This window comes from Alligator sinensis, unplaced genomic scaffold (assembly GCF_000455745.1).
Source record: "Alligator sinensis unplaced genomic scaffold, ASM45574v1 scaffold100_1, whole genome shotgun sequence".
NCBI classification, from domain to species: Eukaryota; Metazoa; Chordata; order Crocodylia; family Alligatoridae; genus Alligator; species Alligator sinensis.
The window spans coordinates 1738636-1752914 of record NW_005842193.1 but is presented as its reverse complement, the minus strand read 5'-3'; the positions used below and the strand labels follow the sequence as shown (position 1 = coordinate 1752914).

At 41.6% G+C, this 14279-nt stretch overlaps 1 protein-coding gene across 6 annotated transcripts in view; it reads right to left on the bottom strand.

Annotated features, from left to right (window-relative positions):
• ATXN7L1 (ataxin 7 like 1) overlaps nucleotides 1-14279 on the bottom strand; it is a 195278-nt gene that overhangs the window by 125663 nt on the left and 55336 nt on the right. For 5 of the 6 annotated variants that reach the window (XM_006026449.3, XM_025207392.1, XM_006026444.3 and 2 more), the window contains one exon: nucleotides 171-275. The exons of the other annotated variant lie outside the window; for it this stretch is intronic. In XM_006026449.3, the coding sequence (XP_006026511.1) occupies nucleotides 171-275 (105 nt within the window). Of the gene's footprint in view, nucleotides 1-170; nucleotides 276-14279 lie in introns of those variants that run through there. 6 annotated transcript variants of the gene reach the window in all.

The following is a 14279-nucleotide window of genomic DNA, read 5'->3' as shown; positions in this document are numbered from 1 at the left end:
TCCCTACATAAAACCTACTTTCAGGCATTTGTGATGTTCTGCACTGAATACAGATATGATACAAAGAGGAGTATCTTTGTAATTCATCTGTCCTGACTGCATACAATGATTCTTGTTAGATCCACACACTGATCTGGCACTGTAATTCAGGAATGAAAATTTTCACTTACCGCAGTGTGACTGGAAAACCTGTGGCTTGACTACCTGATTGCAGATATTGCACACTACAAGATAGAAATCGTCATGAGCTGGATAATGGCCAAATAAGTGCATATCTGTGGGAAAGTTAAAAAATATATACAAGCATTAGAAATTTTGCTTTAAGAGTATATTAAGAAGAAATTAAAGATAGTGCAGGGTTACTAGTATTATATTTGTAAAAACAGAGTAAATGATATAATTCTCTATGAGAGTAGCTTTTAAAATAGGTTATACTAGATCTTTTCCAGCTCTGAATTCTACACTCCATTATTTAAGGTACAAAGTGGACAGCTCATTCCGATACTCAGGATAAAGGAAGCAGCACTCTCATCTCAATCTTAACTAGAAATGTATGTAATCTTGGACACGGCCCTCAAGAACAATCCTGAACTGGTAAAGTGTAAACAAAATAGAATAGATGTCTTCCACTTCTAATTTCTGATCATTTCCAGTGAACAGGGAGCAGGAGGAGTTCCTACAATTGCTACATGTTCCAACTGCTTAGAGCTAGGCTTTTTACAGATTATCAGCAGAGCTGACTATTTAAGAGATAATGTTCAAAGTCAAAGATTCTACAACTTAAAAAAAAGAAAAGAAAAAACCGAGTTAAGATCTCCCCACCCCAATCCCCTACTGTGTTGCAGGGCATTTGATATCAAGAAATAAAACTGCTGAATTGGGTCTTCTTGATTAGGACAGATGGTGGCATCAAAAGTAATGCTCTCCATTAGGTTTCCTGACTGTGGGAATAAGGATGGGCAATACAGCATTCCTCATTGACCAACTAGAGGCTTTCATGCAATTAATCAACGTTGTTAACTGGTGGTAATTTGCCAAACAATGAGTGTATTAGTGTGCCCATGACTGCATCTCCCTACATGTGCAATATTAAATGCGAGACACACTACACATTAAGGCGGATCTATGACTTATTCGAAGGAGTAAGAAAATGGCACCTCAGTACTACATATGACATCCAAGATGTCCGTTAGAGAGCTGACAAATGCTACTTCTGGTGTAGATCCCTTATTAGATAGTTCTCAGTTCAGCCCTATGTTACTATCCAAGACAACATCTGTTTTTTAATTTAAAATTAAAAAAAAAAAATCTAGTATAAGCAACAACACAAAAATGAAAGGGTTCTCCAGGAAAACTATGGAATACCCACAAATACCAGCTTTTAGTGATACACGCGCCCACACACGCACCAAATTTCTGACAAGACCTGTAGACAGGCCACAGGCCATATCACTCCTACTTACTAAAATCAGTTGCTTTTTCAATAGGTGAATTAGCAAAATTATTGAAGCTATTTCTTTATAGTGGTAACATTAGAATGGTAGGTTTTCATTAAAACTGTGTGAGCTTGCACTGCTCTCAGATATCCCACACTTCGACTAATGTAAAGCCTTATGTTGGCAGCATTAGGAGTGACAAGTGTTTTCAGTCTCTAGGAAAAGGAAAGGAAGGGAGGAAGTAGAGCATCCCCTCCATCACCCATGAAGAGTCCACAGAATCACCCAGTAGGATTGAAGGGACCACATAAGGTCATCTAGTTCTGAGGTGGCCAACCTGCAGCATATGTCCTAAGTGGCACAGACAGTCTGTGCATGTGGCATGCAGCAGGATTAGGAAAGGAGTAGGGAAATACAGCAGCAGACAGGGCCTGGAGCAGAAAGTAGAACAGATCAGGCAGGGAACATGGGGAGAGCAAAAAGCAATAGACTGGATAGAGGAAGGGGATGTGAGTGGTGCTTTGGGCCAGTGTGGGGCTTACCTTGGGGCATACCTGCCAGAAAGTTTGGCCCCCACTGATCTAGTCCAACCCTGTTCAAGACAGGATCATCTCTGATTAAAAACATTCTAGTCAAATGCCTGTCTAACTTGCCCTTACAAATATCCAAGGATGGAAATCCCATAGCCTCTCTTTGTAGCCTGCTCCAATGCTTAACCACCCTTGTAATAAGTTCTACTATCCACCTAAATGTCCTTATCTGCAATTTATGAGCACTGTTCCTTGTGACCACAGAAAATAGCTTGGTTTCTATCATCCACGTAAGTCCCTTTCTCGTATTTGAAGACTGTTATCTAATACTCTTTCAGTCTTCTCTGGTCCAAACAAAATAATCCTAGTTCTTTCAGCATATCTGAATAAATCATATTTTCCCAGGCCTCTAATCACTTGGTCACCCTGTTGAATTCTTTTCTAATTTGGCCATATTTTTCTTGAAATGAAGTGTGGAGCCCAAAACTGGGTACAGTGCTCTACATGAGGCCTCATCAGTGCTGAATATAGGAAGATAATTACTTCCCTTGACTTGCAAGTAATGCTCCTATTAATACAGCTCAGTATGCTGTTGACCTGTTTTGCAACTAGAGCACACTGTGTTGGCCCATATTCAGTTCAGGGTTCACTGCGACTCTTCAGGTCCTTTTCTACAGTACAGTAGCCTAACCTGTCCTTCTCTACTTTGTATTTGTGCATGGGATTGTTCTATCCCAAGTCTAGGAAATTACACTTGTCCTTGTTGAATTTTACCTGATTGATTTCAAACCATTTTCTTCAGTTTATCATGGTCATTTTGAATCCTGGCTTTTGAATGGTCCAACCAGTTTTGTATCCACCTTACAGTACTTTCATCTAGTCTGCAAGTCTGTGTGAGGCAGTGTCAAAAGCCTTACTAAAGTCAATGTATATCACATGCACTGCTCTCCACCTGCAGCACCGCCACAGAAGAAAATCCAGTTATTGAGGCTCTTGATGAATCCATGGCGGCTGTTGCTGATCAACTTGTTCTCCCCTCCAGGTGCTTAGAAATAGATTCCTTGATGCTTACTCCATAATACGTCCTAGTATTGAGCCTTAGTCTTTCTCTTACTTCAGGAACTTTTTCTATTCCCTTTCACATCCCTTGCTAGTTGCATCTCAAATCCTACCTTGGATTTCCTGGTTCTCTCTCTGCATGCCTGTGTAAAATTCTCATATACTTCCCTATAATATGGCTAAGCTTCCACTTTTTGTAGAATTCTATTTTGAGCTTCAACTCTCTGAAGAGAAATGGACAACAAAAGACCCTCAATTCAATTATCCTTTTCCAGAAATAGTGGTAACAAATTTCCAGTTGTACTAACAGCTCTAACAAAGATGTGGATAACTGCCTGCAACTCCAGGAAAAACAGAAGCCACCAGTCTATACAACTATAATTACAAAGTTAGGAGATGTAGCTGCAACACAGTTGACCATTAGGGCTCATGCAAGTCCTAACTATAGCCTTTTATTCATACTAAAGCCTTGGACCGTCCAAGTTTTTTGCCTAGTGTTCCTGTATTTTTGTAATATCTGTATTTTAAATTCAAATGTTGCAACCCATGAGGATCTTTCATATTGCAATTAGCCTAACTAGTTATGGTAATTATCCTTTTAACTAGATTAGTGCAGGTAGGACCAAAATTGAACAATAAGTCCATTTTATTTTTAGGGTTACTACCTCTACTCAATAAAAAGGGGGCAATTTGGCAGGCCTTTCATTTAACCATTTCAAAATTTTAAAAACTCTGAAAGTAGTTAATTCAAGTCTAACCTGAAGATTAAGTCCATTACAGATCACTTCATGCTGCAGCCCAGACAGCAATGTTAAAAGCCACTGTTAAAAGCCAGAAATTCCCTTCTAGTTCCAGTTTTCCCACTAGAAGGAAACGTGACCCAAGCTCTCAGCTCAAGTGTGCCATTTAATTACTTATGAAAAAATCTTTCAGTCATTTTATAAACTTCGTAACAGCTCAAAACAAAAACTTGTGTTTTAATATTCTTACCCTTGAGTAGCAAAAAACCATTTTTGAGTTATAACCCTCCCCACCAACAAACAAAAACCATACAGGCACCCACCACACATCTGGACTTACCCCCTTTCCAAATAAAGCTAGGATCTGAAAACTATACTATTACTATTTTAAATTCTGTAAGCCTTTTCAAACCTCACAGCACATGCTCCAAACATTATACTTTCAAAACATGCCCAGCTGTGAGGCTAGTATCAGTACAAGTCCAGTTGTAGGAAATGGCTATAAAATAGAAGGAATTATTACTCCAGGAGCCTATCCAAGGCCATGAATAGAATTAGAAATTAGATCAGCTCACAGTATCACAGAAACATTTGCATTTCACCAAATATTATAAAGGAGAAAGAACTGGGAATAAAGTATATAATAAGTTCTTTGGTGATACCGAGGTGGCAGAAGACAAGAAAGGGGAAGTAAATAAAGAGACAGGGTACACAAAGGCAACAGAAAGTCCTCTAAGTATCAGAGCACTCAACTGGGAATGTTGGTTTGCCAAACAGTTCTGAATCCACAGAATTAATCTTCATTACTGGTGGCCTAGTATGAATATGCATTTACTTATTTAATTTAGGCATGTACTTCAGAGTGTATTACAGACTATACCCGATTCCCCCAGGCAGGATTCTCACAACCTTTATTAACACATGCAAGACAGTGACAAGTCCTACACAAGTGTGACTAGGCTTTACTCACCCCAATAGAGTGAGCAAGAGTTAGCATATAACACATAAAAGAGTTAGCAAAGTTGGGCTGGCTCACAGTTTGTAACCATGTTCGCTTGGACACAAATGAACTATTTGCATTAATAATTGTATATACTGTATGTTGGTATGTAATTATCTGGTTGGTGATATTGTCAGTCACATATCTAATTTAGAACTCATTGTGCTTAGCACTGTAATAACAACAGAACATAATTTCTGCCTCAAAAAATTCCAATTTTATATGACAAGCAGTGTGCAAAATGAGAAAAGGAAGCAGAGAAACACAAACAAAAATATACAAACTCAGGAGTTCACCATCCCTTTCTATCAAAATAACCAGGATTATATTATTTATTTGTAGGGTGGCAATGCCTAGAGAACACAACCAAATTCCCAATATGCTGGACACTGTACATATTGCAAAGACTAGATAGTCCAAGTATAGACTGAAAGATGACAATTGGATACAAACAGAATGGGAAGCACAGGTAAAAAAAATTTTTAAAAAGACGCATCTCATTTTTGAGGCATCTCATTAGGGTAATAAGCAATAATTGTACAATAATCAACTACCTAGCTATCCTAATGCTTAAAGGCTCTACAGATGAGCTGAACCTTTACTTGTCAACTCGGGTAGGTTTTCCATGTGCAAGAAGACAGCATGGAAGACAGTGCAGACACCTTTGTGGGTAAGTTAATACAACGACTAAAAACACTGGCATCGAAGGCAAAGCAAAGGAAATGGGGAGAGATTGTAAAAAGGCCATATTTTGTAATGGTACCATCACCCCTTTCTGGAGGGGGAGACAAAAGTAGCTAAATCCCATATACTCCATTCCATTGTCATGGTGGTCCATATCAGATCCTGCATTGCTTCCATTCCCAAACTCAAAATATGGAGAGGTGCAAGTGAGAAGTGGAAACAGCTGCCAGACCTTTCTGCAGAAGAAGGCAATGGCTCAGATGACAGTTGGAGCCTTTTGGAGGCTGCTTACAAAAAGACATGACCAAGTCCTGCAAAAATTGTGAACAGGCCTTTGATAACCAGGAAGAAATGGTTACTATTCCATAACTGTGGTTCTTTCCATATATATTCCACTCTTGAGTGCGCTTCAGAATCATTCAGCCAGTACATGTACCTTGAATGTCCTACTATGCGAGGGCATAAAACCCCCCAGCAAGTTTAATCTCCTCAGTCATTTTAACAGTACAGAATCCAAACAGTAGAAGCCTGGAGTGAAAGCAGATCATGAAATGTCTCACACACACACACACAACTTGAAAAACCACCATTCGTTTAAAGAAAACTCTCATTTCTTCCAAGTATCTCTTCATCTACATTCCTCTTTTGATGACTCACAAGTAGTAAACCCTACTAAACAGAGGTGAGACCTTAGACCAGGGGCAGGCAATTATTTTGGGCAGAGGGCCATTTACTGAGTTTTGGCAAGCCATCGAGTGCTGCATGCCAGGCAGCCAAGGGCAGATTAATATTAATTTTCTAAAATTTTTAGGGGCCCTGAGGGCCAGATAGAATGGGCTGGCAGTACATCTGGCCCCTGGACCGCATTTTGCCCATCCCTGCCTTAGAATGTATTTAACGATTTCAGCCTGGCTCTATTTTAAAACAGGTATGTCCAACTTCTAAGCCCTGAGATCACACAACCTGGGGACTGCACTGTGTGCAGACACACCCACCCTCCCCCACAATGCTGTACCACGTAGGTGATTTCCCCACTTCCACTGCAATGCATGTCCTTGTAGGCAGCCCAACTGCTGCAGGATCTCCGCCCTTCCTCCCCATTTGTGGCCCAGACTCACCCTCAGCTTCCTGCACTGCCATGCTGCCACGCCCCCGGGGTGAGGGCAGGAAGTGGTAAACCAGAGCAATAGGAGGAATGGCAGCCAGGCGAGAGCCCAGGGATTGCAAGTTAACTCCTTGCGGGCCGCATGCGGCCTATGGGCCACCAGTTGGACATCCTTGCTTTACAACATCAGATCTTGACACTTTCACCAGGAATAAATCTCTCATAATCACAGACTGAGCTGCGTGTAGCTGCCTTGCGTATTTCTGAGATAGGTATGCTTCTCAAAGAAGCTACAAAGGCTGCCTGAGTTCTAGTGGAATGAGACTTAATCTGTGCTGGAAAATCTATACTGGCTGACAAACAGAGTTCATGCAATCTTCCCCCCATACACCTAGACAGCCTCTGGAGTCTGATATAACCTGTCTTTTTCCCCATTTGCAATTATTAGAGTCTCCAGTAAACTCTAAACGAGTTGCTCCTATACATGTAAAATGCTAAGGCTCTGAGGACACCTAGTGTATGCAATCTAGCCTCAGCCCAATTTAAATACGATTTAGGAAGAGCCACAAGCAAATAATTTATTTGGTTCAAGGGAAAACTGGACATGGTCTTAGGCAGGAATTTGAGACAGGTCCCAAGTATGACCTATCCTTACAAAGTATCACATTAAAAAGACTTGTCATAAGTACTTGTATTTCCCCAATTCTTTGGACTTGTATAAATGCTGATAGGATGAGTATTTTCATGGACAAGTACTAGGGAGTCAAATGGGGATCCCACTAAACCTCCCATCTAGGACAATATTGAGGTTCTGGGAAAGAGGAGGTTCCTGAACTGGGAGGAATTTGTGTGAAAGACCTTAGAAATGTACCTTCTGCAGGATGGCAAAAATCTTCCCAGCCCCAAATGCAGGATTGTTTTGATATGTCTATCAAATGGACACACAGTCCTAGGCTGTTAGCACATAGTTTGGAACAGACAAGAGTTGGGAGCCAACAGAAAAAGAAAATAGCAGCATTCAACCAAATACTGAGTCTTTCACTTAGCTAAATAAATTGATCTGACAGAATCTTTCATACTTTGGATCAGAATAGTCTTAATGTCCAAACAGCAGAATCTCTGCATGTCAATTATCTAGCTAGCTCTGAAGTTGGGATGCATGAAGCTGGGATACAAGACATTTCCAAAGTCCAGAGAGATTACAGTCTTGGCCAGATAGCGGCTGTGAAAACGACCATGGCCAAATCTCATTCTTAACACCCTCCAAATGAGAGTGACAAGAAGGTAAATCATCACAGAAACCACAGAATGGGGAATGCATCCCACAGTGATCTGGGCCTTAGGCCCTTCTCTCAAGCACAGAAGACACTACTTGTTCTCTCCTGTTGTGAACAGTTCTATTTATGGTTGACCAGGCAATTGAAAAATGTTTCAGACGTCACAATTATCTTGGATTGTCCATTCGTGGTCCACTGAGAATTATCTGCTTGAGCAAATTTTTAATCCAAAGCATTTTGCAGCCCTGGGATACACAGGTCTATGGAAGAGACTCTGTGACAAAGTCGTCAGTTCCAGAATCAACCACATCCTGCCATGGAGGGACAACTAGATTCATCCCTGCCCATGTTATATAAACTGGCCTCCAATGGTAGTCAATCAAGGCCTTGAAATCCCCTTCCACCAGGAACGGTGACACAGTTTTAACCTCTTGTTGTTCAGGTCAGCCAAAGGGTATTTAACAGTCTCTCTCGTGGAAGAGCAATGCTTTTTTCTGCCAGTGCTTTGCTTAAGGCTCTAGCAGCCCTACCAGAATTTCTAACCCTCAATAACCAGATCTAAGACAGCGGTTCTTAACCAGTGTTCTGCAACATGCTTCTAAGAATACCACGGGTTGTGTATAGAGTCCCAGAAGCAGCCCAGCATGGCCTGTCTCTGCTTCACACTGAGATCTCATGGAGCTGCACCTTTTGGGAGAGGCTGCCTAAGTCCACCCAGCCTGAACTGGACGGTGGGCCACTGTGCCCATGGAGGAGTCCAGGGAGGACAAGCCAATGGAGAATAAACTGCAATTCCCCCTAGCCAAAGAAGATTTCAAGTAAGCATCACAGAGAAAATCAGGAATTGCAGTGCGAACAGGAGAGCAGGGGAGTAGAGAAGGGGAGGAAGGGGACAAAGAGACCCAGGACTGCAGGGCAGAACTGGCAGCAGGGGAAGAGAATGTAAGAGAATGTAGCTGGCCCTGCAAGTAAATGAAGTTTCTGTTGCTCACAAGTGTGCTGCAAACCTTGATTCCACTCATTTAGTCGCACCATTTTAACTCATACAACTATGGGGCTGTGACTCTGAAGTGTTTTATTTTCTGACTTCTCGTGTACACGTAACTTCTCAACTATAATACTGCCCTGGGACTGACATATCACCTGGACAAGGGAGAAGAGATTGACATCATATATCTGGACTTGAAAAAAAGCCTATGATCTGGTGTCCCATGACCTCCTCATGGAAAAAATTGACCAACTGTGGCCTCGGCTATACCACAGTCCGATGGCTGGGAAATTGGCTCTGAGGTTGGACCCAGAGAGTAGTGGTCGATGGTAGTGAATCATTATGGCGCTCTGTGACCACTGGCATTCCCCTAAGGCTCTGTCCTTGGACTGGTTCTCTTTAACATCTTTATCAATGATGTGCACATTGGCATCAGAAGCGCACTGGCTAAGTTCACCAGTGACACTAAACTTTGGGGCATAGCGTCCACATCTGAGGACAGGCTAGTGATCCAGGCTGACTTGGATAAACTTAGTAAGTGGGCAGATACAAACCTGATAACGTTCAATACTGATAAATGTAAGGTACTCCACCTCGGGGGGGAAAAAACCCGCAGCATACTTATAGGCTTGGCAGTGCTACACTTTCTAGCACCACGGCTGAAAGAGACTTGGGGGTCATGACTGACCACAAGATGAACATGAGCCACCAATGCGATGTCACAGCTGGTAAAGCAAACAAAACTCTGGCTTGCATCCATAGATGCTTCTCAGGTAAAACGCAGGATGTCATCCTCCCTCTGTACTTGGCCTTGGTAACGCCGCAGCTGGAGTACTGCATCCAATTCTGAGCTCCACAGTTCAAGAAGGATGATGTCAAGAAGCTTGAGAGAGTCCAGAGGAGAGCCACGTGCATGATCAGAGGGCAAGAGAATAAACCTTATGATGAGAGGCTGAGAGCCATGGGACTCTTCAGCCTGGAAAAGCACAGGCTCAGAGGGGACCTGGTGGCTGCTTATAAGTACATAAGGGGTGTACATCAGGATCTGGGAGAACGTCTGTTCACCAGAGCGCCCCAAGGAAAAACAAGTACCAACGGTCATAAACTCCTCCAAGACCATTTTAGGCTGGACATAAGAAAACATTTCTTTACTGTCTGAGCCCCCAAGACCTGGAATAGACTCCCTCCAGAAGTGGTGCAGGCACCTACTGTGGACTCATTCAAGAAACGTTTGGATGCTTATCTTGCTGGGATCCTTTGACCCTGACTTCCTGCCCCTGGGGCAGGGGTCTGGACTTTATGATCTTTGAGGTCCCTTCCAGCCCTAACATCTATGAAATCTATGAAAGGACACAGATCACAGGCACACCCCATGGCACAGATGGCTATCATTCCAATATTCAGCAAGGGCTACATAAACACCCAGAAAGGGAACATGTATCCATAAGTACACAAAGAATTCTGGCCCCTTAGTAGGAGACAAAGATACATCCACTAAGGCTGTGTGAAATGGCACCGTTCTGTTTCGACCCGAGTTTCGAGGTTTCAATGGAACAGTGTTTCGTTTCAAATTTCATTTTGATTCGAAACCACTGTTCTGTTTCGTTTCATCGAAACAGTGATGCTGTTTCAATGCTGTTTCGACCTTTCACCCATACGCTATAATGGGGAAACTCAAAACAGCTTCTCTCATCTGGCAGGCAGATGGGAGCCCGCAACCCCGGAAGGGCTGTGTCAGTCTTCCCGGGGCTGCAGGCCCCCCGATCTGCCTGCCAGATAAGGGAGGGAAGCTGGGTGCTATCTCCTGGGACTGGGGAGCTGGGGAGGGGAACTGAGCCCGGGCTCAATTCCCTGCACTGTGATCGGCTGCCCGCAGCCCCACCGCAGGAGGCAGGGCTGCGCTCCCAGCTGAGTCGCATGAGTCTGTGGAGCCGCTGGGAGCACAGCCCTGGTTCTCCCCTGTCTCCCACCACCCTGGCTGCTTTGAAACTCGAAATGTTTTGAAACTTTCATAATGTTTCGACTAGCCTCACTTTGTTTTGAGGCTGTTTCAAAGCCCTTCATTTCAATTTGATGTTGCTGTTTCAAGCTCAAAATGAGTTGAAACAGTGTCGAATTGAAACAGCTGGCAACATTTTGCACAGCACTAATATCTACTGCTGTATAATTCATAGTAGTTCTGATAATGCATCTGGCTCTGGTATCCACCAGGATGGAGGACGTTACCTTCAGACTTTTTTTGCTGCATTACCATTCTCTCTGCAAACTCGTTTTTCCTTTCCCAGGTATCATTCTATCAGACTGCCTGCCACTGATTCTATTGAACAGAATGCCCAGGTTAAAAGTGGGCAAGGTGGTATGAAACAAATAGGAATTATGGGCAGAGATCAAGAGAGACAGGTTTGATGCTCATGCCTTAGCAGTTCTCAGGGTAGTGTAGCAGGTGAGTTGCTTGTCTCTGTCCTGTTAGGAACAAAATGCACCCAAACAGCTAGATACATTTTACCAAAAGACTTGTTACTAGATTGATAAGATCCATCCATGCTAACCCAGCTTCTGCAGAACCAATTGTGAACATTACTTTAATGATCCAAACCTCTGATGACTTTGCCAAGCCAAATCACCCATTGGTTCCACACAATCTCCACTATCTTCTTTTAAGTAAGCATTGATGTCCTAATTTAACAACGTGGATTGACTGTTTTCTACTTCAGTGTTTTTAGGGACCATTATGCAGACCATCAACACCTGTAATAAGCTGACTGGGGTTTTTGCTTTTTGTAACAGATGTGGGGGAAGAATTAAATAATTCCTTTCTATTCCTATGGTTTCTCCAATCAAGACTGTAGCTCTGTTCCCTGCCCCACCCATTTATATTAATACCTTGAAGAACATAGGAAATATAGCTATTGTCTCTAAGATACTATGGGAAATCTGTTTCTCACTACTCTCCTTACCACATGAGTAGGCTCAGAAAATGCAGAACTAGAGCAACTAAAACATTACGACTCGTCTGACCCATTGTAATCAAATCAGTCCAGATGAAAAACTAAGGACCTCAAGCGCACAGAAATTTGTCACTACCCATTTTCAATCCTTTCAACAACAAAATTTGCACAAATTTTCATGATAGACCTTTGATTGTTTTTAAAACTGACATTTGTGTTAAACTAAAAAACCAACCATGTTTTGACAAAAAAGTCTGCTGATTAACAACAGCAACAACAACAATAATACAGAATATAATTCTTTCATATACTATTGCGCATGTATAATTTGAACAGTTATTACAATTACTGCTGAAAGCATTTATAAATGGGTATAATGCTATTTGAAAATGAAGTATGTGACTAACAACATGTACCACGTTATGTGATCACATGTGACAGTGGATAAGGTTGGAAGAAAGCATTGTAAAAATCCTCACTTTGATAGATTAAAGTAGTAAAACAATATTTTTATTAACATAATTTATTGTGCTGTTTATAGAATAAACCTAACTTGAACTCACAGTTTTTATTTTTGTAACGTTTGAAAACAGTAAGATAGCTGCATTCATAATGTGATCTGATTTGGCAGATTTTATTTTGATAATAGATTCATTCACACAGAAATCACAGTAACATATGACAACGTCATCTTTATAAATGGTATCAAACGGTATCAAAAACATTAAAATGCAGATGCTAGATAGGATTTCTATTTTTTTTTTTACCATGACATACATAAACTCATTATTACTTTTAATAACAATCAAGCTTAGATGACTTACATGACACTTCTTCTCTATTAACAGATTGTTATAATCTATTTTATCCAAATGTACAATTCAAGTCAGGAAAGGAATGCACCCATCCTTTTACCTAGTCCATGCTTTATTATGTAATAATTATACCATTTAACAGATACTGATACTATATTTTGAAAATGCTGACTCTACACAGTACATAAATATTGAAGTCATACTCCTTTAGTGTGACAAAGAAAGGGTGCAATTAGAAGCATGCTGAAAAAACACTACTAACAACGTGAAAAGAAGTAAATAATGCAGGCCCTACGTTCTTTAAGGGTATGGGCACATACATTTGGAGCTACTTCTAATACCACGTCATTCAGTTCAAAACTGGAGCAGTTCTGCTACATTGGGAAGTCATTCTCAGCCGTTGCTCCTGAGCTCTGGAGCTCCCTCCCTTTTGAGGCCTGCCAGAGCACAAGCCTGGACACCTTTCAGAAACACTGTGAGACTTTCCTATTTGGACAGGAGTTTGCTTTGTACAGAAGAGCACTTTAGAGGGGGTACCAGTCTTACCCCAGGCAGAGGAAATGCTGCCAAAAAGTTGCAGAACTGAGGTCCACTCCATAAGGGGGAAGATTAGGCTTTTTAACGCTGGTCAGCAGCCAGTCTAGGAACTGAGCCCCGACGGACAATCAAGCAGATGATCTTCTTTGCTCCAGCAGCTCCTGCAGCCAAACTGGTTCCAAATGCACTGGCACTTGCCTTTCCTTTGGATTAGGCCAGCAAGGCCAAGAGGGCAACACTGATGTGTGAGCAACACAGTTTCTCCATATATACTACTCAGGCTTTTTGCACCCTGGAGGGGTCACTCCAGCTTTGCTTTATCTTTCATGTTCAGCAAGCTGATGCCTCACTTTGTGCAATTTTAGTGTCCCGAGAGACGGACACCTGTCTACTACTACTAGCATAAAAAACTAGGCTGAGATTTTATTTTTTTTGGGGGGGGAGGGAGGGGGGTGTCTCTGCTTTATGTTGCTATCTTAGTTCCTTTATAAGATGTTTTATTCTCTTGTCGTTCTCCTGTTCTGTAAGTTATTTTGTTCTTTTATTGTAAGCCATCTTGAGCCTTTGTTGAGAAGGGAGGCATATAAAAATCAAATAAATAAATGAATAAATAAATTTGCATCGTTCCCAGATTGTCCACACGTGATAATTAAAATATAAGAGCTGCTGCCCTCTTGAAATATTCCCATTTTGAAACATCTCCAGATGTACATGCATCTATAACCTGAAGCACAGATTTAAAGTCTGGAGCTAAACTTCTGCTATAGTTGCCCCTGCTTTTACATCAACGACAAACCTAGACCTCAGATCAAAGTGATTTGAGAAATGCACTGGAACCTAAACTGAAACACAATATAAAGATCCCTGTAGCATGTTATTCAGAGCAGCAGAACATTCGCACAGAGTGCCATAGAGTCTTATCTTCGGAACAGAAGCCCCACTGCTCCTACCTAACGTCAGCTTTAAGTAGGAACACACAAACTTATTGCAGCATTTAGCTGTCTGATAATGGTTTCATATTATTCTTGAAGATTCTAGGTTCTGTTATTTTTCAAGGATTACACAATTTAAAAAAGATACTTAATTATCTTGCCCTCAAAAATGCATGTTTAAAAAATGAATAAAATGAAGACTTTTAAAGGAAACAAGGAGCACAAGCG